We start from the raw sequence: 25751 nt of genomic DNA, 5'->3' as shown, positions 1-25751 counted from the left end.
GAAATCAAGTGGAAGGCCATTCTGACTCTTCCTATTTTGACAATGTTGTTCTGAAGGTAAAAGCTGGGGTCCTAGAATGGGTGATTTACAGAATCACAGAATTATAGAATGGTAGGGGTTGGAAGAGACCTCTGGAGATCATCTAGTCAGACCCCCCTGCCAGAGCAGGGTCACCTACAGCAGGTTGCACAGGAACGCGTCCAGGTGGGTTTTGAATGTCTCCAGAGATGGAGACTCCACCACCTCTCTGGGCAGCCTGTGCCAGTGCTCTGCCACCCTCGGGGTAAAGAAGTTCCTCCTCATGTTTAGGTGGAATTTCCTATGCTCAAGTTCGTGCTTGTTACCTCTTGTCCTGTCACTGGGCATCACTGAAAAGAGCTTGGCCCCATCCTCCTGACACCCACCCTTTAAGTATTTATAAGCGTTAATAAGATCCCCCCTCAGTCTTCTTTTTTCCAGACTGAAAAAGACCCAAGTCCCTCAGCCTTTCTTCATAAGAGAGATGTTCTAGTCCGCCAATCATCTTCGTAGCCCTTGGCTGCACCCTCTCCAACAGTTCCCTGTCCTTCTTGAACTGGGGAGCCCAGAACTGGACAGAGTGCTCCAGATGTGGCCTCACCAGGGCAGAGTAGAGGGGGAGGATGACCTCCCTCCATCTTTAGATCAGAAGCAGCTGAAATCAGTGTTCAGAGTGAACAATGTTCATGGAAAATAAGAACCTCTTATTTCAACAACAGGTTTCTTTTGAAAGCTCCATCTTCTGTGCCTTAAAGGCATTCAGTAAAGGCAGTACTGCAGGCTGCCAGGAGGCCGGCTTTTGCCAGCAGAATCCCAGAGATGCCGTGAGGGAGGCAATCTGCCATTTTGTGCTCTGCAGGCAGAAGAAAATCCCCTGAGCCTCAGAGATACCTAGGGCCAGATTTGCAACGCTGTATGAACAAATTCAAAAAGCGTCTGTCGTACTTGTTCACTCTGCTCTCTCCCGTGTACGATTCTGACAAAAACTGGTAAGGACAAACTGCATCCTTGGCATTTATATGCCATAATGCTGCATGATTTTGACTCCAGCAGTACATGCTGCAAAACAGGGTTAGTCAAAACTTACCAGACTTAACTGTGACTCCTTTTCTTGTTCTGTGAGTTTCTGTCTCTGCTTTAAAGTTATTTACTTTTGACTAATGGCTTTATAGTGATTTAATTGTTTGGAGTTGCCATGTATGGGTGTATTTGGTTAACACAAGGTTGTGTAGCTTAACTAACAAGTACAGAACTTACTGTTCTGGTTGACCTCTGTCTTGCCTCACAGTTTCTGAAACAGCGAGATACTGAAAATCATCTTTGCTTGCTGTATTTCAGATAGGAAAAGAGCATGTAGGCCTAAAGGCTGTAACTGAAATTCTCCAGGACATCCAGTACAAGGTAAGGCATTGTCTGCAGAAATGCTTCCTTCACTGACCAGACAGAAAGTGAGCAAAGGGTCTATATGAAGCCAAGAGAAGGGTTTCAGATGTGCCTGTAGTAAAACCGTGTGTGAAAGCCATCATTTGGTGTCCTGTATCGGAACGTCAGCATTTTACAGTATTCAGATAATATACAGTCTCTGTACTTACTTCCTTTTCTGGTGGCCAGAAAGCTTGATCTCCTATACCAGTAACTGATTGCAAATACTACCTTTTTAGTGGTTATCATGGAGTCGGTGTGAATTCAAGCACTGCAATATACTTGGTGAACACCAGCAGCAGTATCTCCAAGTTTATCTGGTTTTAATTTGTAGAGGAAAAGAATAGATGAACTGAGCACCTATATTAACTTGCAGTGGGAAATCAGCAAAAGCACAATGCCATCTTGTCAGGTGGATTATGTGTGGGGATCCTGAAGGACAGATAATAAGCTTAGCAGGACTGAGGAGATATGAGTGCTTTCCAGAATGTTGATGCTATCTTAAATGACCTTGGGCAAGTTACTTACATCTCTCTGCTTCATGGTGTTTGTCTGTAACATAGAAATAATCATACTTACTTTTGATTTTAAAGGATTTTGAGATGTATTAATGAGCGGTTCTGTATTGGCCTGCAGAGATTAGCCATTCACTTCAGTGGATGCTGAAGTGCAGAAAAATTAGAAGCTGTTATTAGAAGGGAATTGAAAATCTTCTTGTAGTCAAATAATATATGGTAAACTTCAGTCATGATGTTTAATATTACAAACTCATTGTTTATGAATGTGTCAAAGAAAACAATAGTGTACGGAACTCTGTAGTTTCGTTACTGAGAGAACAACCAAGTAGAGGAAGGTCATGAAAGGCCTGGTCATTGTGAGCGTGTTATACTAATGACTTTCAGAGGGTCAGCATCAAACATACTTTTGGCATGCATAAATTTTTTTTGCATTAAGTATGTGGAACCAGTTTACTTTGTTAAGTGTTATCCACGTCAGTCAAGGAAAAGCTCACCTTGGCCCTTGTTTTTTAAACTCATTTTGTGTGGAACCCCTGAATTTCATGTGGAGAATTTCAAGGCTGGGACCTGGAAAGAGCCCAGGTACTCAAGGCAGAAAGTTAACAAATTACTGAGATAACCGTAGAAGTAAAATATAAAATAGAATAAAAAAATGTGTTTGTGTAGCTGCAAGGACAAATGCAACAATGATCAAATGGGGCTATTAATGAGGTTGCTTTGCACAGGAATTCAAGGCTTAATGTTACAAGAACACACAGTGTGTTTTACCTCTCTATTCATCACCATTTTCAAAGAAACTAGAGATGAGATTGATTTGTATTCATTTTTTCAGGGAAAGTCCAAAACAATACCCTGTTTTAATCCCAACTCTTTATTGCCAGGTAGGTGCCTTTGCTTACTTTTGTGTGTGTGGATTACTAGCTAATTGCAGAGACAATCTTGATCTAAAGCATAGCCTAACTGCAAGCCCAAGAGAGTGTCCCATGAGGTAGTAATGCATTTTGCACCTAGTGGTGCTAACAGGGATAGGGATGAAGTCCCTTTGGAATTCACGATGAATCTGCACCTTCGTCGGTGAGTGGGATGTGATACTGTAGTCCATGCTCTGCTGGCAACGCTATGGCTAGCTTTCTTGGTGATTTATCATCCCACCTAGAGAGGGAGCTATGTGTAGACCTTCCTCTACTTCGGCATAAAAATAGGAAGCTGGTATTCCTTAAACAGAGGCCTGTTTTCACTCAAGAAAGCATAAGGTTACCCACTTATCAAGGCAGCTTTTTGGCAGCATCAAAAGACAATGCCATAATGCAATGACAGTTGTATAGCATACAAAGAGACAACGGGAGACAAATTCAAATTCATATATCTAAAAGTTAAAGAGGAATAGTAAGAAACACCCAATTCCTCTACCGTGTTTTGAAAAAAATGGCGACTTTTTAAAAAATGGATTTCTACAAGACACATGTTTCTGCAAGGAATCCTTCTGAGCTAAATTCCGTGTCATAGTGGCAAGAACTTTAATTTTGCAAAGTAATCCAGGTCTACACTAAACTATATTAATTATATTAAAAGAATATTGTTTAGGTTGCAAAGTCAAGTGCTCAGCAATTAGGAATTGCAGGAATTAAGACTGCCCGTGCCCCTTCATGCATATGTGTTATAAAAGATCTTTTAATTGCGTGACCCTGAGTTATTTTTACAGGACCCCTGCCTCAGAGTTCCTGTTTGATGCTGATCAAGTCACATAAACCAAAATTTTCAAAAGTCATCTCTAACTATGTGTTCCTCATTTTCTAGGTGCCCGACTTGAGATCATGGGGTCTGATTTGCAGAAGTGCTGAGTGCTTACACCTCCAACTGAAGTCAATGGGAGCAGTGCTCTGACTACATTAAGTGCTATAGAAAGTTAACTACTCTGAGAAATCAGGTTCCAAGCATCTCATACGTAACACCTCAAAGGAATAGATGCATTTGACCTTAACTTCTCTGTGCCTCAGATCCCCAGCTTTAAAGTGCGGGGGTAATCTGTCCTTCCTCACCACTCTGGGGTGTTGGAAGGATAAATTCGTTCATGTTTGTGAAGCACTCAGACACTGAAGAAATGAGTGCATTAGAAATAGTAAAAATGAGAAAATGTGGTCCTTCTAACGAGCAGAATTTGAATAGCATTCGAAAAAGAAGACCAAGGACCACATATTGTACTGAGAAAGCCAAATGTTAGTAGATGCTTTTCAAAAGAAAATCATCTGTCTATACAAGTAAATGATGAAAGGTTCTCTAGAAAAGACATACGTGATCATGTAACAAGACGCTGTCACAATGCATGCACAGGATGGGCTGAATTAATTCTTGCAGTTCTTAACTTTTGAGTGTTTGATCATGCAACTTGCTTTCAATGGATTTGCTATGTAATTCCCTAACTGAGAAAGAAAATTACACCTACAAAACAAAATCCATTCACTGACAGTCACAGGGTTCATTAGCAAGATTTAATTCTACTGATACTCCTCTGAGCTAGTAGTGAAATGGCAGTAACAGGTTGGTTAGGTCAACCAAGCGAGTTTATTTGTTTCCAGTCTCCCATTCTGGCCTTGTCAAGCTAGTGACAACCTTCCCCCTAGCTCTCCATGCCATGATTAACCAGCCTTTGTCTGCACTTCCTCTCTAGGTTTGTTTCTTGTCCCCTCTTTTACAGTCAGGCAGTTTCCTCTCTGTGCTTCTTAAGCTGCGTCAGGGAATTATTTGTGAGTGTGGCCTACAGCAGCAAAGGAAAGCCCTGTGTAGTCTCACTTACAAAGTGCAGTGTGACTGGAATCTTTGAGGTCTTAAAATTGAGATAATTAAAATCAAACGTATTGCATGTAGAGTTAAAAACTCTGCTTGGAGAAACCAAGCATTGTTGTACATTTTCTTGAGAGACAACTGTTTATTCTAGCAGTTATTTATGAACCTATTAGTAAGTTTATAAACTTACTAAAGTAAGTTTATTCTTAAGTAAACCTTAATTTTTCTTCTCCTGTGAAATTCAACTGACTTTTGTAAAGCTAGGAGGCACCACTGCATCTCATAAAATACGAATTGTGAACTGAAAAGTTTGTCTTGAGCTGTTTTCACTGACTTTTTCTAAAGAAGGAGATAAATTAATCCTTGAGACACATCCTAAATGTAGAAGTCAGTTAAAATTTGATCACCACCGCCCCTCTGCCTTCAAAATGGGATGTTTCTTGTAGCTTTTGACACTAACAGGAGTTCTTTCCCACCATATTATTCATTTGCTGTGTTAGTTTAAGGAGTTGTGCACGTTATTTTTCACATCTATGACGTGGCATTTTCATCTTTAAAATACTCATCTGCAGAGGGAAGTTATGGTAATACAATGACCACAAGCTCATGTACATTCACATGAGAAAGTATTGGACAGTGCTTGGCAGGTTATAAATTCACACGTTAGCTTACTGCATACTGGTGTCGTCATATGAGAAAGCCCATGGCTACCATAAGCTGTCATAATTGAAAGACACAATTATCTTCCTTAATGTCATTAAAATTCCACATTTCTTTTAATTTCAGATCCACTTCTGCGTGACTACTGGGTATACGAGGGCTCTCTAACCATTCCACCCTGCAGTGAAGGTGTCACCTGGATATTATTTCGCTATCCTTTGACTGTGTCCCAAGTGCAGGTAACGGCTGTGCTTAAAGTGACCTTGGAATATGGTTATGAGCTAAAGGTTATAGCGTGCAAATATATATATCAGGACATTATATCTGTTCTCCTTGAAGATCCCATTAGATCAGTACATGGCTTTTCAAGTAAAGGTTAAGCCTTTTGAGTCACTGAAAGCAATGCAAAGGTCAGAGATGAAAAACCTTGTTATCGTTTATCATCTGCATTTAAAATAATTCTTTATTTAAGTAAAAGAAAAAGAAAGAAAGAAGTCAATGGGCAAAAGAAATTCAGTTCTTTGTAATTGTAAGCTTTCAAATATCACTGCTTTTTGATGTTAAAGGAACAAAAAAGCACAGGGAGACACTATGTGCCAGAGAATGAAAATTGTTAACATAGTACAGGCTAGCTATATTGCATTGAACTATATGTAACTTATCTTGCTCTTTTTTAATTCTGTTTTATAATAAATGTCAAATAGAAACTACCTATTTAAATTTGTATGCATTTTAAAGTGGTTTTTTTTTAATTATGTCCAACAGTCATGTGAGACTTTGTGTAGAAAACATTTCAAATCTGTCTACAACTAATCCCAGTAAACACAATGAAAACTCCTGATGAATATTCTCCCCAAGTCTGTGAGTCCCAGCTGGAGGAATGTGGGTTTTATCTAGAATCCCTGCAGCTGAACGTGTTAATTTTCATTGTCTGCTCTGAAGCATGTGCAAACAGAAAGGAAAAAAGTATAAAAGATGATAAATTCAGATTTAATTTTTTTCAGCTTTAATAATCTAACATTTTGCTAGTAATCCCAGCATAATATTTTAACAATTTTAACAATTTGAAATTGGCAATGTTTCTTTTCATATGAAAACTGAATTCTGGTTCTAATTATAGAATAAAAGCTATAGCTCCCAATAAACTTATTTGTTGAAGCTAATATTTATTTGTTTATGAAAGGAACAGTCTTATGGCTGCTTACTACTGAGTAAATTGAAAGAGAACTCTGTTGTCATTATTAGATTCAGAATAACTTTCAGAGTGCATTTTGTAACTTGGCAGCTAATTCACCAGATACGATATGGGTGAGTAGGAGGACTTAATCAGAAGTATAAAGACCATACCTATAACACTGAGACATTGTATGGTATTTTATTTCATGCTAGTTGCAGATTCTGTTGTCTCTATTCCCTTTTAATCCACACAATGCACGGAGGAGAGCACAGTTCAAGCCATCCGTGTGTGGTGGGAGATGGCAGGGGGGGTGAATGAAAGAGGAATTAAGCAGAGAAATGCAACTTCAGTTAATATTATTTTCTGCTCATATACGACAAGAAAACAAGATGTTGGAACATGGTGTGAAGGGGATAAGTCTTCCAAAGAGAATATTGTGCCACTGGTGTAAATCCCAATGATGATGGCTTGATGGGTGTACGCTTCACTGGGTGAAAAAATGGCTGGATGTTCAGGCCCAAAGAGTTGTGGTGAATGGAGTTAAATCCAGTTGGTGGCCAGTCACAAGATGATGCCAAGATGATCCACAGTACTTTTCACTCATTGTAGATCAGCATCAATTAGGAAAAAAATCCTCACTGCTACTTGTGAGTGCAGCAGCATTAAAGTCCAGGTTGTGCAGAAAAGACTTACTAAGAACATGAAAGACTTTTGCCAAGGTGGGATAAAAATTTTACTTGCATCAGATACCGCTTTCAGATGACAACTGAAAATAAATACAGGGACAAGTAAGTGAGAGGCAGTGATTCTGGGATTCTAAAGTCAAGAGGGACTGAGAGTTTTCCAGGATGCCCAAAATAAGATTTTGGGGGTGCCAGAATATTTTGCTATAGCCTAGACATCCAAGATTTTAACTTGTAATTAGCATTTTGGCTGCAATTAAGTATCTGGCCTCTTTTGTGCATGTGGGCATGAGTGCCTATGAGAGATTCCGTTTAAGGAGAGATTAGAAATGCAAGGGCTTTTGTCTGTGGAAAATAAGAGGATGTAGTATAGCATATACCATTTTGAATCATCCTTGGAAGGTTGGTAAAGGCATTTGGTTTTATTAAGCTTGCTGTTGTATTAAAGCATAGATATCAGTGCAAATGCATTGCTAATGAATTTAAATACATTATTTTTACATGTCATTAACTTGTAGAACTTTCTTCTGTGGAATAACAATGAACACAGCTTATGAAACTTCAAGTGATTTATATAAATAATAGTAGCATCTGTGGTTATAGCTGGTAAGAAACAAATTTAGGGCTTGCTATTTTCATTTGTCAGGCCATAAAGCAATCAACTTCTGAGTGTCAATAACAAGAAACAATAAAGAATGACACAGTCTGATATGGAACAGGTTCTATTGCCTTCCTCTGATGAAGTTAGTTAATACATTGGAGACAAGATATTCATTCACATTCTCATTTGCTGTAATTAACATAGCAATATTGATTAGCTTAACAAACTGTGGGTCATAAGGGGAAAAAATGAATGAAATTGCAAGTCTAGTTCATGGTCACATCTGTGTATTTTCACGTGTGCTTATTTTGAAACAATAGAGAAGTAACTATTTTGTCATAGGCATAATAGACTGACCATTGCAAAGTAGAGAACCTTGTTCTGTTTCTCCTGAAAACATTTATAGATAGCAAAGTTCAACTGATGAGTTGATTTGCTGCTGATCTAAGTCAATGTTAAGTGAAAAGAGATTAATCTCCATATGCACCTCACTTCAGCAGCTGAGATCTGGGCCTGTTGGTTATACGAATGGCAAAAGAGCAAGCCAGGACTGCAGCATCAGGATGTGCTTTCCTGGAGTCCGATGCTGTTTCCTCACTGCAAGTCATTTTCTTTGACATGAAGCTTCACTTCCATCAGAGGGCCGTTTCCTTCACGGGTGGTTCTGTGAGGTCTGGATAAAGTGGGCCGGCGACGTGTCTCCCCTGGAGAATAAGGGCTTTGCAGATCTGGTTCTTGGAGTTTTAGTACTGACCTCAGTGGAAAGGACCTTATCTGGAAAGCTGTACCCTGCAGTGCTCTTCTTCAATATTCCTGCCTTCCTTTTGTGGTTTTTATCATCCTCATTTGTCTTATGTTGAAATACACAACCCAGAAAGAATGGAGCTGACTCCTTTTGTGAGACACCTCGCCCATGCATGCACACTGCTGAAATGCAATGGGAGAAAATAGAAAAATCCCTACTATTAGGCCAGTAAAGAGCAGGAGATAATTCAAAAAGACTTGCTTGTGCTTCTCTCCACTATATTTTTAAAAAAATGGACATTTGTGAATAATGTGCTTTGTGGTTCCCTGAAACCAGAACAAGTGCGTTGTCTAAGCCACTCAGAGTAGGGATTTTAAACAACGGTGCATAAAGGAGCTGTTGTTCTGCTGTACTCATTCTCGGAGTTAACTGGTCTTGTATTGAATGGCGAGGTCTCAAGTCCTTTTGTCTACCTCATTCAAAATGAAGACATCGTAAAGAACATAAATAGTAAGTAGCATATGGAGCTGGAGTGGGAATTGTGCAAAATTTATGTAGTCTGTGAAATAAAGCACTCTGAGAGGTTCACGGTATTCTGTTCCCTAGGACGCAGGTCTGTGTTCTTGGAAGGTGATGTGAGGTATTTGAAATTTTTAATCAGGATAATACTTCTGTTCCTCAAACAGAAGAAATATTTGTAGAGATAACATGCATGTTCCATTCTTCAGCAAATATTTAAGCGAAACGGAAGAAAGCAGTGTTCAGGATCTGAATACAGAGAAGTGGTAAAAACATTTTTGCAAAATTCTACAAAATATAGACTAAATGTATTTACTTAGTAGAAAGGTGACTGTTAACATTGTGGATTTACCCCTTCCCTGGTTAGAATTGATCCTGAATTTTGGCGTGAACAGGCCTAGGTCATCCTTAGTGTCTTCTGGGCATGAGAAAAACTTTTCTAAATGGCTATACCTGTTGAAAGTGGGTGAATATCCAAGGTTGCTTAGCCGTGTGTCTCTCAAATATCTATTTCTGCAGCAGTCCTACAGGGTGTACAGCATTGACTTGTGAGGGGTTGTATGGAGATAGTAAGTGGTTCCATACAAGACGAAGCAGGATGAGTGGGGCACACATATTGCCTCATCATGTGGAAATTTAATAGGGAAAGCAGTGGCAGCACAGCTAGCGTCCTTTTCTGACAGAAACACTTTTCAAGATTGAGGCAGACCACGTGTAAAGAGGGTCACTTGTCATGGGGGTCTGAACCACAATATGAAGGACTAAACAAGGAGGCTGGAGATCTCAGAAGCAATTCCCCCTTGGAGTAGGGCTGGAATTCTTGACTTTCCTGACGACTGAAGAGCAGGCATGGGGATCAGATTAGTCCCGCTTTCCTGACTGAAAAAACTGGAAGCTGCTTTGTGAGGAGTGCCTCCTAGAGAAAGACTTCACTGTGGGGATTGGGGCAGAGCATTTGTAGTTATAGTAGGAGACAGCTTGCAAATGCCAGCTTTGCAGAGAGTCTGCTCTTCCCTCTCTTTCATCTGTGTTTGTTTGAAGTCTCTCATTTTCAAAAGATCAAACAAAAGCCACATTCTTGTAAAATGCTCCTTCCTAAACTACAATTATTTCAGACTTTCCAGAGTTGATTCAGATGGTGAAAGTGATTCACCCATTCAGTGATTTACCAGCACTTGACTCCTGAAGACTTTTTCAGTTCCAAGCCTGTAGTGGTATTGTTTACTGTAAACAAACAAACAAACAAACAAACCACATCTTCCAAAGCAGGGTTCTGCCTCTAAAAGCACCTTCAAGGAGCCTTACAGTTCCTTCTGCTTTTTGTCTTTTGAGTCTAAGCTGTTGCCTTATATCTCAGCTGCAAGAACCTGAGTGTTGATTTCTAAGCACACTGTTTTTTGAGGAAAATAAAGCAGAGCAGGGCTAACCTCTATATCATGTAAATAAGTCTGTATCAATTCTGCTGTAGAGTGAAAAACAGCAATGAAGGCTTTCAGGTTGCAGTAAGAAAGTATTCTCTGCAGGCAGTATAAGAATAAAAATGCCACTACCTGCTGTTTAGTACCTCATTTATTTTAATTCTGGAATCACACTTGCATTCTCAGCATAGGCTGTTTTTCATGGAGAAATTAACTCTCTATAATCTCTTAGATGATAAAATGATTAAATACTTAATTTTGCTTTCTGTGTATCTTCAGTTTCAAGTTGCAACTGAGCTGGATAGTGAGGCATCACAAGGTCAGTACAAGTACAAAGGTTAAGGCTAGGGGAGTCAGCCCTCAAGTAGGCTTGCTGTATCCAGCTAAGATAGCTTGTCAATATGCCAAAGCAAAAACAAACCCAGTTTTTTTAGTAGTTGTAACTACTTATTTAAAATACCAGACTCTTAAAAACAGCATTGTTGAACAATAAGGTCTCATATTGCTGAGATAGGCACTGATTTTCTTAGTTTTTTATCACACAGAGCTTGATGCTGATATCAGGGATGGAGATGGAAGCAGCTCACATTCTTCCCTACACCAGATTAGATTTAGAAAAGTCTACACAGAGTCTATAAACCGGAAACATATTTGACTTGGACCAATTGAAATGTTTTATATTGATTTTTGGCTGTATTTGATTTTCGAAGTGCACTTAGCACCTACATCTACAGAACTTTTGAAGTGGTATTTTGTTTTGATTGTAAAAACCATATTTTTCCATATAAAATGTCAACAGACTTCCTCTAAAGTTGAGAGTCTGTTCAGATTCTCCTGGTTAAGAAAATAGAAGCTATGAAAAAGCAATGGATAAGTTTGCCAAACCGTGTTCATAAAAGTTCTTATTTTTCTCTATAAATGTTTTGACAGTGCTGACAACTTTTTTAAAATGTTATTAATTGTGTATATGGACCTTATTATATGGTACCTGAACACTCCAAGTTTCAAAGCTGCAAAAGTTGCTGGACAAAGTTGATTTTGATCATTAGTCCCATAGTGAAGAATGTATCTCAGGTTCTTCATGTCTGTTTTTCTGCCTTTCAGATAGAGGAATTTCGTAGACTGAGGACACATGTTAAAGGTGCTGAACTTTTAGAGGGATGTGATGGAATCCTGGGAGATAACTTCAGACCAACTCAGCCACTTAGCGACAGAGTCATCAGGGCTGCATTTCAGTAGCAGAAGAGGAAGAACAACAAAAATAAATCTTTATTCAGGTAAGATAAAGCTTAGCAGAAAAATCAAAACATCGAAATAATTTTCATAAGGGAGATCTAGCTAAAGGAGAAAACGCACTGAGTTCATTTTAGCTAATGTCACAATTGTAAATTTTGACACTGTACTGTTTTGTTTATCCTGTGGTATAATAGTTTGGTTACTATTGGTTCTTTAGTGGCCTGGAATCTAATACATGATTTAGTGAATTGAAATATTTCTATTGACTTCAGTAGGCAGTGGACCATGCAGTGTTAGATCACTGTTACTTCTTGTAGCTTTAAATTTCTCCTACTGCAGTGAGCAACAGCACAGCACGCCTAGGTTATGTGGTAGATTTCCCCAGTTCATGAGGTTCACTGGTTGATTTCTTACTGTGTTTTCAGAAGACCAGTCGTTGGCGAATCTTTCTAGTGTTATCTGTTAAAATCCAGGGTAGGGGGTTAAAACTCAGGAAGGAGGCCTTTAATTCTCGAAGGAGGCCTATTTTTTTGCATCCCTTCTCCTTGCTTTGCAATGCTGTTCTTTCCCAACAAGACTGCATCTTGGGCAAAACTAGTGCAGATAGAAGAGCAAAGTAATTAACTTCTGTCATGGCTAATTTTTCATATTTCATTCATCAAAGTAGTTGCTGCTTCTTGTCCTCAGTGATGTTTTCAGCCTTCATTGGCTCACAGAGCAAGAATTTAAGGATGGCGTTGGATTCTATACATAAGAGCTGATACACATGTGAACCTGGACTATCCCCAATTTAGTTATTAAAATCTCCCATGTAATGTTCCCCTAGCCATTATCAGTTACAAGATAAATTCCCTCAATGCTCAACAGTTACTCCTAAACCTCATTATACTTACTTAATAAATGTTTTACTATAATGAAAAACCTGGTAATGAAATTCTTAGAGAGTTGAAGAAAATTTGCTATCAAGACAACTAGTAACCTTGAAAGTTGTGAGTCAAGACACGAACATTTATGGTTGATTTTATAATGAAGTAGCCCCACCTTGATACAAAGAGTAAGACAGTTAATCTGGGAAGTCTTCAAGAAAAGAATTAATCTGTTCACTTGCTTTCTTTAATAAGTCCTACTGCTTCTTAACATAATAAAAAAAATTGGGTACTCCCTATTACCCTATTTTACTGGTAGAATCCATTATATACAAGCATCTGTTTTTCTGTCTGCACATTTCTTCAAAGCCATATGCTCAGAAGAGAACCAATTCGTTCAGAGTTTCACCTGGAAGCAAGCTGCTGAAAGTTTTTTGATAAACACTTTTGGGTACGGACATTTATTTGCACATTAAATTCTTGCCCTGTCTAGGTCAATGGTGTAACTCCTTAGTTCACGTCAGGCTCGGTTGTGGAGTGAAGCCTCTTCAGAGCATGCTCTGGGTACAGCCCCCAACTTCATATGAAGTTAAAAGTTTATCAGGCAGTAGATAACCCCTAAAAGAGATTGATAGTTCAATGCTTCCAAAAACGGATCCATTAAAACTGAGTGGGAAGATTATCTTTCCTGATGCATGTGACAGAAATTATTAAATGGGCTGGGACAGTGGCCAATAATTTCATAGTCTTTCCATATAGTGTAAGTACTCAATATAGTATATGTATCTAAACATTTTTGAAGTAAGGGTTTATTTGTATTTTATAACCTTATTTAATACCCACATCCCAGAAGTTAAGCAAAGAAAGCAAAACAGTGGTCCTTTTATTAATATTGTTTTCTCATTCCCATATTTAATTTTGGGCATATTCCTAAGTCCAGTTCTCAATTACATGGTTCTCTGCAGTCACCAAATGTCATCACTTTAATCTTGAAATGGATGTTTCAAATTCATCCCAGCTTCTGCATAAAAATTACTTGGGAAAATCATAGCAATATTAAAGTACAATTTTTCTCAGAGAGTGAATAATGCCCTCGGGCCAGTGCAGGTAATTCAAGTCTGTAACAGTGAAATTACTTGACACGCTGAGTTTGAATTTTAAGCATGAAAGAGTTTCCTTTACAATGCTGGAATTGAAATGTAAAAATTTCCCTTTTGCTTTCATATTTGAAATTTTATTACATTTGTCAATACCTGTAAAGATTTGTTTTAAATAATAAGATTTATCTTGGCCATGCTTCACAAAATAATCTGCAGTTTTAATTCCCAAATGATGGAATTTTTAATGTAAAATGATAGTAGACACTGTAGGGTTATGCTAATTATGGACTTTCAAGCAATGAGAAAGAGCTGTGGCATTGTGTAGCCCACAGAAGAAATAGCACTTGGCTCTCTACACCTGATTGAATTATTTATCAGAAATTCATTTGGCTGGGTCGTCTTTTTAGTTTTGGATGCATCGGTCCAAAGAGCACTGAACCAGTCAAGGGTTCACAATATATTCTTGCTATTGAGTTTGTCTCTGGAGGGCTGGGAACTAGATATATAAAGTGTAAATAGAAATCATGTGGCTTTGATCATCTTTCTTCTATGCAAAGGGGGAGAAAGAGAAGAAAACAATCCTACCTACTTTGTAGTGCTTTTCTCACAGAGTTCTCTCCAGGAGGAAGGCGTTGAGGAACAGTAGCTCCTCACACAGACCTCAGACATCCTCAGAAAAGACACCTTCCCTCTTTCATAGGAATGGGCCTTAAGCTGGGACTGCTGGCATTGGCTGAATATTGCTATGAAGACTCAGTAGCAGATGGGGAGGTAATAGTTTGCAGGGTGGCATCTACAGAGTGATCCAAGAGCGAGCATTTCTTCCTTTCGAAGAGGAAATGACTTTTTATTTTAAAACTCAACTATGTCTTGAATAGTACAATTACAAACACACTTGTTGACTTCTTTCCTGCATGATACCTCACTGCCAAGGCTGCTGGAACTCCTGTCAGTAGAGTTTTTAATATTTTCTTTTATTCCAAGCCAGTGTGGTGCAGCCACTTGAAGAACCTTGAGGAACTTTGGTTTTCCATGACCTTGTCACTCTGTCAGGGGAAGAAGGGGACAAATGTTTCCATAAGCGTTGCATACACAGGAGTAGAAAGAGGTTGCATGAAAGGTCTAAGTAGTTTTGACTGAATCAGAATGCAGGCTCTATGCATGCCACACTCACAAATCTTTAGAACATCTTCTCTTCAGCCTTGATTGAAACCTTGACAGAACTGAACCCTTTGTGGCTTATGATCAAATGGCATATGTTGATCTTTGATGCAAGTTGTGGTAGTTTGTTGAATTGAAGGCAGAGATGACACAAACATGATACATCATGGTGTGTAATTTCAGGTAAAGAACTGGTGGGTTTTGGGTGGTTTTAGTTTGGTGTTTCTTTTTTTTTTTTTTTGGTGAAAGACCAGATCTCAAAATATCTCCCTCCAGTTCTAGAACAAAGTTTGGCCAGGCTCTAAAGAGAGCCTTCGGCAGGACATAACAGGTAGAACTTTGTAGTTGTACTTCTCTCTTTAACTCAGTGGGCTTTAGAATAAATTTGTTGCTATATAATTGGCCTCCTTTGGCTCTGCTTTTCTGCTAAAAATGCATTTCTCTCCTATAGCCTGGTGTTAATGAGTCTTTGGACTCTGTTGTGTGGGTGTTTCTGAAGTACGTCCTTTAGAGAACAGCCTTTATATCCTTTCTCTCCTGCAGTTGCCAAAGTTTGCACATGTGTTTCCTTTGAAAAAGCTATTTTTTATCTTATTTCTAACCTCTTTCAATCAATCCAGTAGTGATAGAACCGGGCAGGTGTTAAGGAATTTGGGGGGGAAGTTCAGTACAGATTTGCTTTCAAGCATGAAAGGTGAAAAAATTGAGTTCAGTTTTAGGCAGTGAAGAACAACAGAATCACAGAATAGTTGTGGCTGGAAGGTACCTCTGGAGATCTACTTGTCCAGTCCTCTGCTCAAACCAGCGTTAACTGCAGCGAGTTGCTCAGGGCCCTGTCCAGTTGGGTTTTGAATATCTGTAAGGATGACAACTCCACAACCTCTTTGAGCGACCTTTTTCCTGTGTTTGACCACTCGTGTGAGAAAAAAGGTTCTTCTTAACTTTAAATGAAATTTCCTGTATTACCCATTTTCCTGTATTACCCATTGCCTCTTCTCCTTTCACTGGAGTACCATTGAAGAGTCTGGCGCCATCTTCTATACTGCTTCTCACAAAGTACATATATACATGGATAAGATCCCTCTTGAAACATCTCTTCTTGAGGCCAAACAGTCCAGCTCTCTCAGCCTGTCCTTCTATGACAGGTGCTCCAATCCCTTAATTGCCTGTTGCTGGACTCACTACAGTACGTCCATGTTCCTTTTGAATTGGGGAACCCATAACTGGACCCAGTACTCCAAATGTTTCATCAGTGCTGAGAAGTGAAGGGTCATCTCCCTCAACCTGCTGTCAGCGCTCTTCCTAGTGCAGGCCAGGAGGCTGTTGTCTGCCTTTGTTGCATGGGTGCATTACTGGCTCATGTTCAACTTGCCTACCAGGATGCCCAGATCCTTTTCTGAAAGAAAAGATGGAAAGGATAACATTTTGACTTCCTCAGTGTTAACCACTAGTTCTTTTGATACTTCATACATGACTCAGAGCCCTTGCTATGGACATCAGGCTATTTCTTGATAATCTCGGGTGATCTTGGAAAAGATTTCTGGTTCTTATTATCATACGGCAAAGCTTAACAATGGGTTCAACAAACGCTACCACTGCTAGAAATAAAATAAGAAAAACATTAAATCTTCCATTTTATTAAAGGCTATTTTTTTGGTACTTTTGGTCCTCACTCACTATTTTTAAACATGTGAATTGTGAGTATTGCAGCAGGCTATTTTATTTTGTGGCTACTTTTTCAGTAGCTTATTTTTCACTGAAGACAGCATCATTTGTGGTTTCCAATGGATTTATTACCCTCTCTTTAATCCTTGTTGCTTTACATGTAACTGAGTTGGTAGATGTGCCTTTCTCCTCTGTTACATCAGCGGAACAGCTTTATCTGTGAATGAACAGGATGTCTGATTTCAAACATTTGAATATCAACTTGAATTGATGATACTGAATTCAGTATGGCATGCGTACATGTCTTCATCCCTTTATAAATCAGGGTGTATAAGCACAATTCCATGCATAGGATAGTTAAATGACATTGCTCCCATTTACTAAGAGGAAGTCAAATAAGTGCCTGGTACAGAAGTCATCGACATCAATGAGATTCTTTTAATACTCAGCAAGACCTGGTTCTAAAAAATAACTTGCTAAAATAATATTGAAAGAATATTTTCTTTTGAAGGTGATAAACTTTAATTTACTTTCCACTGAGCATAATCAATAAACCAAAGAATTTGAACTCCAGTATGTTGTCTCAAGAGCGTATGTCCCCAGCCCAACTTTATTTATTTATTATCTGTAAAAGATGAATGATGCTTCCAAGTATGATGATGGTTTATACCTACTCCATCTACCTATCTGCATTACTCCAGTTGTCCTCAACATGTTTTTTGTGACTGATTCAGAAACTCCTGAAAAAGCATCAGTTTTTATATACACAAATGCATGTACACATTCATACATACGCATACATTTTTAGTAGACCTCAGATTGTCAGTAGCTGCAAGTTTATCCAATGTCCTGTAAATTATGATAGCAGAAATTAATTTGGATTAAAACACATTCTTAATATAATTACCATTTTCCTAGTTGTACATTCAACATTAGAGGAAAAAGAAATAAATGACGTCATTAAAATACCAAGGTTTTGCTAGGCCTGAGGAACAGGAAGGAATAATTAGGGTGGGAGGAACAGAGACTGCATGCCTGGTGCTGCAGAGGCTGTCTGCGTGATACTGAGAGGTCTGAGCGGGCAAGCAGAAGTTGCCAAAGCATTAATTTTGCAGTGTAGGCTAAGGAGAGAGGGGAATGTGGTGACCGCATCCGGTGCATTTAGTGAGTTGATAGTGCAAATGCTTTTGAAGCTACCGAGCTGCTCTTGCGGCAGCAAAACTATGCTGCCCCTTCTGGAGGGCACTGAACATCGGCGTTGCCAGTGGGAACGAGCTATGACTAAACAGGTAGTGGCGCCATCCCCTCTTTGTGGCATTGCACATTGTATGGTAACAGCAGATTATGGAATATGAAGGGACATTCAAATACAGAGTGAGCTGTGGAGCTGCGCCTATCAGAAATGGAGGTAAGAATGGCCCCATGCTGTAGTCGGTGTTTCTTGGCCTAAGCAGAGCTCAGTGATCTTTGCATTTGAATGGAGGTTTACACTACCAATCAATATGTGTCTTTACTCTCAGTTGCTAGCAGTCTTTGTCATTCCTGAAGTTCACAAACAAGTTGCTCTGCTGAAGTTGCAGCACTCGGGGAACTTTCCTGTTGTGTAGATCGGAGCTGGAGTGAGCTTTCAGCAGCTATGCATCATTAGGCTACTGTGACCATTCTTCTCTTATGCCTGGTTTAAAAAAAACAACCCAAAGATTATCATCACTAGTTCTTTAGAAATACAAATAAAGATTTCCTAGTGTGATGAAATACCAGTATTTCATCCGATTTTTCATCAGTCATTGTTTGTCTCTATGAGTTTAGGTTTTGTTTTTAAAAGGGCGTTGGTTTAATTGTTACGTTTCAGTCTTTGAAAGAAACTAAACTTCATGTTATCAACAAAACCGACTATTGTTCTCCTGTTTTTAAGAGCTTGTGTATAGTGCCCAACACTCTGCCACCACTTCATAGTACTTGAAAATGTGCTTACATGTGAGTGCATGACTACCGGACAGAGGGCCAAACATCTTTGGCTTGTGAGCTACGCACCATAATCAGAGACCTACCGGAAACATACCAAAACTTTCAGAGCATTAAGGGGACTGAGAACTTCAGGAACAGCTGAAGGATGGTGCCTTTTCAGATTGCTTCCCACTGCTTAGTTCTAATAGCAAGGAGTGGAGCGTGCACTGTGATTGTAAGTTAACCCTGTAATGTCAGCCTAACTTGTTTTCCCACTGCTGAGGATTCAAATTTGTGAGTAGCAAAACACTTCTCTCGCTTGTGTGACATACCTTTGACACAGGAGCCACAATTTAGGGATTTGATAGCCACAGGCAGCCCAAGAGTCATAGACCGGTCACTGCTGTAGTAGGAATTTATGCTGTGTCCAGGCCAGAGCATCAGTATAGGGATCACGCTCTAAGTGAGGAAGAAAACCGTTTTAAGTTGTAGCTGTTTCCAGAATGAGTATCATATTGGAATTCTCCTTGTTCAGTCCTTTACTTCTTAGAAATACACAAATATTGGTGGAGGAATGGAAAACAGTCGAAATCCCTTAGCAGGTAAAGAAGCAACAAAGTAGAAACAAAATATTGTGCTTCCTTTTCAAAGCAGAAAACCCCGTAAGGTAGCCTAGGAATCAGACCCGTGCTTATGCTTCAAATAAGATACTTCCTGCTGACCAGGGCTCCCAAATTTCCTGACCTGTGACTCTCTATCAGCATATCAGCATCACACATTCTTTGCTATCCACAATGCACTGCTATCATCAGCTTTTTTTAATGAAAAGCATTTTGAGAGTATGATTTGCAGCTGCTTACTGTGTATGGTTTGTACACTGCTACTTGGGAAGTGATAATGTAGCTGGGAGTGCGTCATAAAAAACACCCTCACAGCATGTTTATTGGCAATTTCAACACAAAAGCTAGAGTCTGAACACAGGCTGAAACTCTGCCATGTTATTTTCATTTATTGGGAGAATGCTGCAAATTAGTGGTAAGGCAGAATGGTAGGAAGCTTAAATCATCTTTGGTAAAACTACACCTGTTTTTTAAAATATAGAGACTCCCAATTAGTACATGTAAAACATAGTAATGTAACAGTTCTCAGATGTCAAGGGAATTAGGACATACACGTACCATGTGCCTGACCACAGAGAAGAAAGCCTACGATATGCATTCCTCCTTCATCACTGTTACGCATGTTAGGCAGTGGGAGTGTGCTCTGTTTTACCTAGGTGAAGAGGTTTAAGGAGAACATTATTACTCCATTGAAACTGAAGATCCATGTAGTCACAGGCCTTTACTCTTATTGGAATTTGTAATTCTAATTATTTCGTATGCATGAAAGCAATGCAGTGAAAGTCTGCAAACAAACTCTTGCTAAGCAGACAGCAATGTTTGTAAAACAAATAGAAAATGAAACCCACCAAGTTATTTGGGTTACTGAAAATGTTTTTGCAGCTGATAATTGTCTCTCAAGGAAGAAAATACTGGCAGTGGTTGTTGTTTCCAACATTTTGACTAACATCACAGTTTATGACAAAGCAAGGCTGCAAAGCAGAACTTAGTGTAATTTTTAAAAGATTTTTATGCATCCCCAGAGCTCAAGAGAGACAAAGGTACGCTTTAGTTAGCTAGATGTGGTTAAATGCCTACAGAACTAGATATAGACTAAATAAATAGTGACCTTTCCACAGAAGGAATGCAAACTGTTTCAGCAAAGATAAGGATTTGTAAAGTAGTCAGTTCTCTTTTCTGAGACACTCTGAATTGCCCAACCATACTGTCAGGTGATGTTTTTAGGAAGGTGTAAGATAATGGTAATGTGTAGTCAATGTTAAAGTGTTTTTTCCACCCATGTCCTTTGATTATCTTTTAAACTCTTAAACTTTTTGATTTAAACTAGTGTTAAGGAGGAGCAGGCCAGTTGCTTCTACGAGGTAAAAAATGGAGACTTTGTGTAAAACAATAATGGTAAGGAACATGGTAGGACAAAAGAGGCAGGAAAGCTTTCCAGAAAGCAGATTGACTACATCTAAATAGCAGAAGAAAGTTTTTGATCTTGTGTAGTGATCTTGACCTAAGGCTGCTGCAGTGGGCTATCTTATTTCCTCCCTGTCAGACGGAAAGGCATATTATCGTGACCATCCTCTTTCATTTCTCCATAGTCTGTTTATTTGCACTTTCTCAACATTTTTGGAAGACTTTGAAAAATAATCCTTTTCACTGAAGTTTTCGTATATCTTCTCTTTTAGATATGTTGTATCTTTTACTATGGGAACATTGGGACCCTTAGTTCTTAAAAATATACCAGCTTGGCCATATCTTTGCTCTTGCCGCTGCTCCTCGTTTCTGAGATAAAGTTATAGTCTTGCATTTATCCCAATCTTGCACAAGAGAATTTATTCTATGTGAGTAATCTAAGTATAAAATTATTATATGGAAGAATGAGAAATAAATATTCTCGGAAACATAATGATTTTTTTTTTGCATTCTGAGGATGATTTCCAAATTTTAATTGACCTTATTAATACTTATTTTTTTAAAAAAAGCATAGGTATTGTGATAATACCTCATAGATTTCCCAGGTATTTACACTGTATGGCACTGATTCTGAAAGTTTTTCTTTGAGGATGGTTGTCTGATCTGTAGAGGACTCCAGCAGAAGCAGTGGGACTTTATTTATATGTAGAACTCCACCCAAGCAAAGGGAATTTCGGAGGCAGAAATACAATCTGTAAGCAAGCAAGTCATTTAGGCAATTTTCTGATTATAGTACACATGCCCATTTCTGCAACTTTAGCTCAAATATTACATTTCCAAAAACTTTTCAGAAGAGTAAGAGAAGCAGGTGTCTTCATATCTACATAAACCTTGAGCCTGATATAGACATATATAATGGAACAGCGCTATTAATTTCGCATGGTAGAAAAATTACTCTTAAACAAGAATAAAGGGTAAACATGAATAACAACACTACCAATATGTACAATCAGTCTTTTGTCTGTTAAGTATTTCTATAACAAACACAAATGAAATGTTCAGACTGGCTCATAATTAGGCTCCTTTCCAAAAGTAATCCGTTAATGCAATAGCTGCCCAAATCCCAATTCAACTTAATTTCACTGACTTTGATTTTTGGACCAAAAGCATTAAGCTTGAACTAGTGAAAAATGTACAAAATGTGCATTCAATTAAGGAGTAATTAGATACTCAATCACCCTTACATCACACCAGGGATTATCCAAGAAAGAAGAGAGATACTGCTCACTGCACTGTATAAAACACTTTTGTTAATTAGTTTAGCACTAATTGAGATTGAGAAAGTGTCACTGTGTCACAGCATTAGTTTGCCTATGCAGAACTTTAAGAACATAAAGTTTTTGGCTTCCTTTGACCTTCCTCACTCGGATTTTTCAGTCTAATTCCCTGATCCAGTATCTTATGTCCACACAAGAGGAACCTTTCTGTTCACTTCAGGTAGGGGGTTGGTCCCTGCACCCTCATTTCCATATCCCACTGAAAAACATGACAAGAGTTTTTCCAGAGGTGGAGAACAAGATTTTGTTTTAAAGTTACACCTTTATACCAAACCCCAGGAAGAACTGGAAATCCTCTGTACCGTTACGTAAAGTATAACTGTGGCTAAACCCAGCATCCCTGTGAAGGGCTTACAGCCTCCCTTAGAAGGGAGCTGGTAGAAAGTTCTTCAAATTGACCATCAAATGTTCTGCTGTCAGACACCATGACTTTGAGGGGCATTGGATGATAACTAGGGATAACATAGAAATTGTGGCACAGATGATTGTATATGCTGACTTCTTGACATCGCTGCTGATGAGTGGCAGCCTCTACAAACCCTCTTTAAGAAAAAGAGGGGGGACTCTCTAGATGTGTTGACTCTTCCTGCAAGCAGTTGTAGCCCCAGGTGACTATATGCACCCAAGCACTTATGGATTTCTTTTTTTTGGTACATACTAAGCTATAGTTGGCACTAAAATAACCTCAGGAAAAATGAGATTATTAGTACAACAGAATGAAATGATTTGTCAGTCACCTACCTACCACTTCTGAACTGAGAAGCACCGGGGTGACCAGAGCAGCTGATTTCCTAAGGTTATGCTAAAGCATGTCAATATATGTTCACATGAAAACACTTATTGATTTATCTCTGCTGATAATGAATAACCATTATTAGGAGGGACAAATTGAGTGATTGCTTTCTATCTCCTGAGCCCACCTGACTCCCATGAGAGCTGCGTACTCAGCACTTCACTTGGTACAGCCCCTAAAAAGGCAACCAGTAAAAAATTCTCAGTGACTAGTATATTTTCCTTTCTAGTTTACAGCTGTGCTCTCCACATTAGAATCAATTACCTGACTGATTCAGAAAGCCAACTGTAAAGCTTTCTTTCAAGTTAGTAATTTTACCACTGCATTTAACTTTGCATTTTTATTGCCATTTCCTCCTTTAAATCTTCCAGCACTGGCTTTACCCTAAAAGAGAAGAATCAGGACCATTATGGCACTGAAGTATATACCCTGAGACTGCCCCCACCTGCTGTCACGAAATCCCTGCTTTTAGTTTTCCCTGTCTCCCTAGCTGGACATAAACAGTCTTTCAGACCCACTGCGGAGGAATTTCAGTAACATAATTGTTCCATTCTCTTTTCAGAGAGGGGGAAGACAATGCACCCACAGTGCCCTCAGATGAGAAATGGAAACTTTTGAGGCTGCTGCTTCAGTTGAACCACAAAGCCTGTATTGTTTGTCTTCATCTAATTCAGCCTTGATAGACAGCTGTGACAGTTGGTCTGTCCGCACGGTCCAGTGAAATTCTGGGAATGGGGCTGTACATTAAAAGAAGAAAACACATTAAATCTTCCAGTTCACACTGTTAACTATTTTTAAATGGTAATTATCATTGCTTATATAATTTCTTTGCCATAGTGTTCAATAGTGGTCTGTCATCCAAATAGTACTAATTTTAAGCTTGGTATGAATGTTAATATGTAGAAATACTCATTATTGTTTTGAACGTTAGCTTTAATTTTGTTCCATATCGTCTCTTGTGTTGTCAGTAACCATCTTTTTCGTAGAGGGGCAGTGCATTCTATAAAGCTAATAAAAACATTGTTTGTTCACAGAGAGTATTATACAAATTCAGAATTAATTTTTGGGCAGAAAGGAACACTTCTCTGCCAAACCCATGCACTTAACAGGGTTTGTCTGAATAAGGATGAATGACATTTGCATTACTAGAAACATAACTGAAATAAAGGAAAAATTTGAAATAAGGAAAATTAACTGATAAAACAATAAACAGAATCATCTGGATTATTTTCTACTTGGCGAGTCATGGAACTTTGCAAAGAAATGTTCGGTTCAGGCAGAAAATGATCGGCCTTTGTTCTCCTGTGAATTACGACAGTTCCATTTGTTCCTGTACATTGCTGAGGATGGTGGTCTGGGGACCTGCTCTGCATGTCCTGAGCTCCCTGCACAGAATGGCGATTGCCACGCTGGGCCACACATGACACATCTGACAGAACAGATAAGGGGATGGTAGTCTAAGCCAGCTAGTCAAGCTCATAGCTTTGCATTCCTGCAAAACGGCCAAGATATGAAGTACAGAGTCAAAAATGTGGTGGGCAGTAACTTTGATCACCGTAGCTATCAGTGAGGTCCACTTTACTAGCATGAGGAGGGCAGGTTTATGCAGAGACCTATGTGAGTGGAAGGCGGCACAGACGGCAAGCTCCAGGCCGGGCCACAGTGGAGGTGCAAACCAAGGGTTCACAAAGGGGAGGTTACTCCCTTTGAGCAGGTCCGTGAGTCATCAGTCACAAAGTTGTCACCAGGCAATGGTGAATGCAGTGTTAGAAGGCATGCGTAATCCTCCTCGTCAAGGGCTACGGGGAGAGCTGCTGCTGAATCATGAGTTATGAATTCTGCGGGTCATTTATGTGCGTATTAGGGACAGCAGAATAATAGTACAAATCCACACACCACATGTGAGCTGGGTGAGGGGGAGTGGATACCGCTGACTACTTCATGAATTCATAACTGTGTGTACTGCAGAAACGCGTGCGTCCTTTGGAGAGGCACCCAGCTGCCCTTGACAGCATGCATTGCAATAAATGTACAGCAAGCAGCCCACCACGAAGTCATCTCTTTATTTTGGGTTTAGCAGAGTAGCAATTGGTAAATTGCTCCTTGGGTCTATAGAAACTTGTATTTCTTAGGGTTATGTTTAAGGAGGTCCTTCTCTACCTTCTGCCCAAATTTAATGAAGTATAACACCATTATCTAATCCAGAGGTTCAAGATTTCAGTGCTGGCCAAAACCACGCTTTCCATCTGCTATGTCCCCAGCACTTCTAGAATGTCCATGTAGCCGCTTCACTGGCCCCTCTACCCTTCAGCAACGGCTCCTCAAGCAGCTGCAGCCAGAGTTCAACCCCAACACGCTGGTCACCAGAGCGTGACCTCCGGCTGGCCCATATCTTGCCATAGGGCAGGGAGGAGTCTCTGTGTGAAGTCTGCTGCAATGGCTTAGAGGGACTAGGCTGGACTGTCCACGGTTTTTGACAGGAGTCTTGATAATTTGTCCTAATGGTCAGGTTTGGCACTAAAATCTTGAAAAAACCCCACTCCAAAACAAAGCCCTACAAGGTGGAAGTCAACTGGTTTCTGCCAGTTGAAGACCTGTTCCTATCTTCTTGCACCCACCAATGAAGGAACCGTCCAAAAGCGGAGTGAACCACGTTCCGAACCTGGCAATTCCCACATTACATGCACAGCTCCTTCGGAAGATCTGTTCCCTTTGCACACAACATATTATTAACTGCTGAGTATTAACTGAGAGGAACTGCAATATTAATACAGCAAATATTGACATTATGATGAAATCTAAACTAGATTTATTCTCTAAATAAATGTGTTCCTTATCTTGGAGCTGGCTGATATTATTCTGGCTGTGAAATACAGATACATTGCAAAGCAAATGATGTAATGTCTCCACCAAAAAACTGAAGTCCATTATTTCTCTTTCCTGTGCTCGCTTCCTGTGTTTGCTGTTCTTTCCTGCATTGCCTTGTGCAGTGAACTTCGAGTCATATAAATACTACTGCTGAGGAGCTGAGCTTAGTAAATTTTTCTCAACATTTGTCAGACTTTTTTTTGGTAGGT

At 39.3% G+C, this 25751-nt stretch overlaps 1 protein-coding gene across 2 annotated transcripts in view; it reads left to right on the top strand.

Annotated features, from left to right (window-relative positions):
* Positions 1 to 25751, top strand: part of CA8 (carbonic anhydrase 8) — an 80012-nt gene that overhangs the window by 28429 nt on the left and 25832 nt on the right. The window contains exons 5-9 of one of the 2 annotated variants that reach the window (XM_074577085.1): positions 1357 to 1419; positions 2791 to 2839; positions 5529 to 5641; positions 11650 to 11822; positions 23237 to 25517. In XM_074577085.1, coding sequence (XP_074433186.1) covers positions 1357 to 1419; positions 2791 to 2839; positions 5529 to 5641; positions 11650 to 11784 — 360 coding nt within the window. In that variant the 3' untranslated portion in view covers positions 11785 to 11822; positions 23237 to 25517. Of the gene's footprint in view, positions 1 to 1356; positions 1420 to 2790; positions 2840 to 5528; positions 5642 to 11649; positions 11823 to 23236; positions 25518 to 25751 lie in introns of those variants that run through there. The other variant, XM_074577086.1, reaches the window with a different exon arrangement.

The sequence above is a fragment of the Larus michahellis genome, chromosome 2, assembly GCF_964199755.1.
Source record: "Larus michahellis chromosome 2, bLarMic1.1, whole genome shotgun sequence".
Lineage (NCBI taxonomy): Eukaryota > Metazoa > Chordata > Aves > Charadriiformes > Laridae > Larus > Larus michahellis.
The sequence above is the reverse complement of the archived record's forward strand: the minus strand, read 5'-3'. Positions and strand labels throughout refer to the sequence as shown.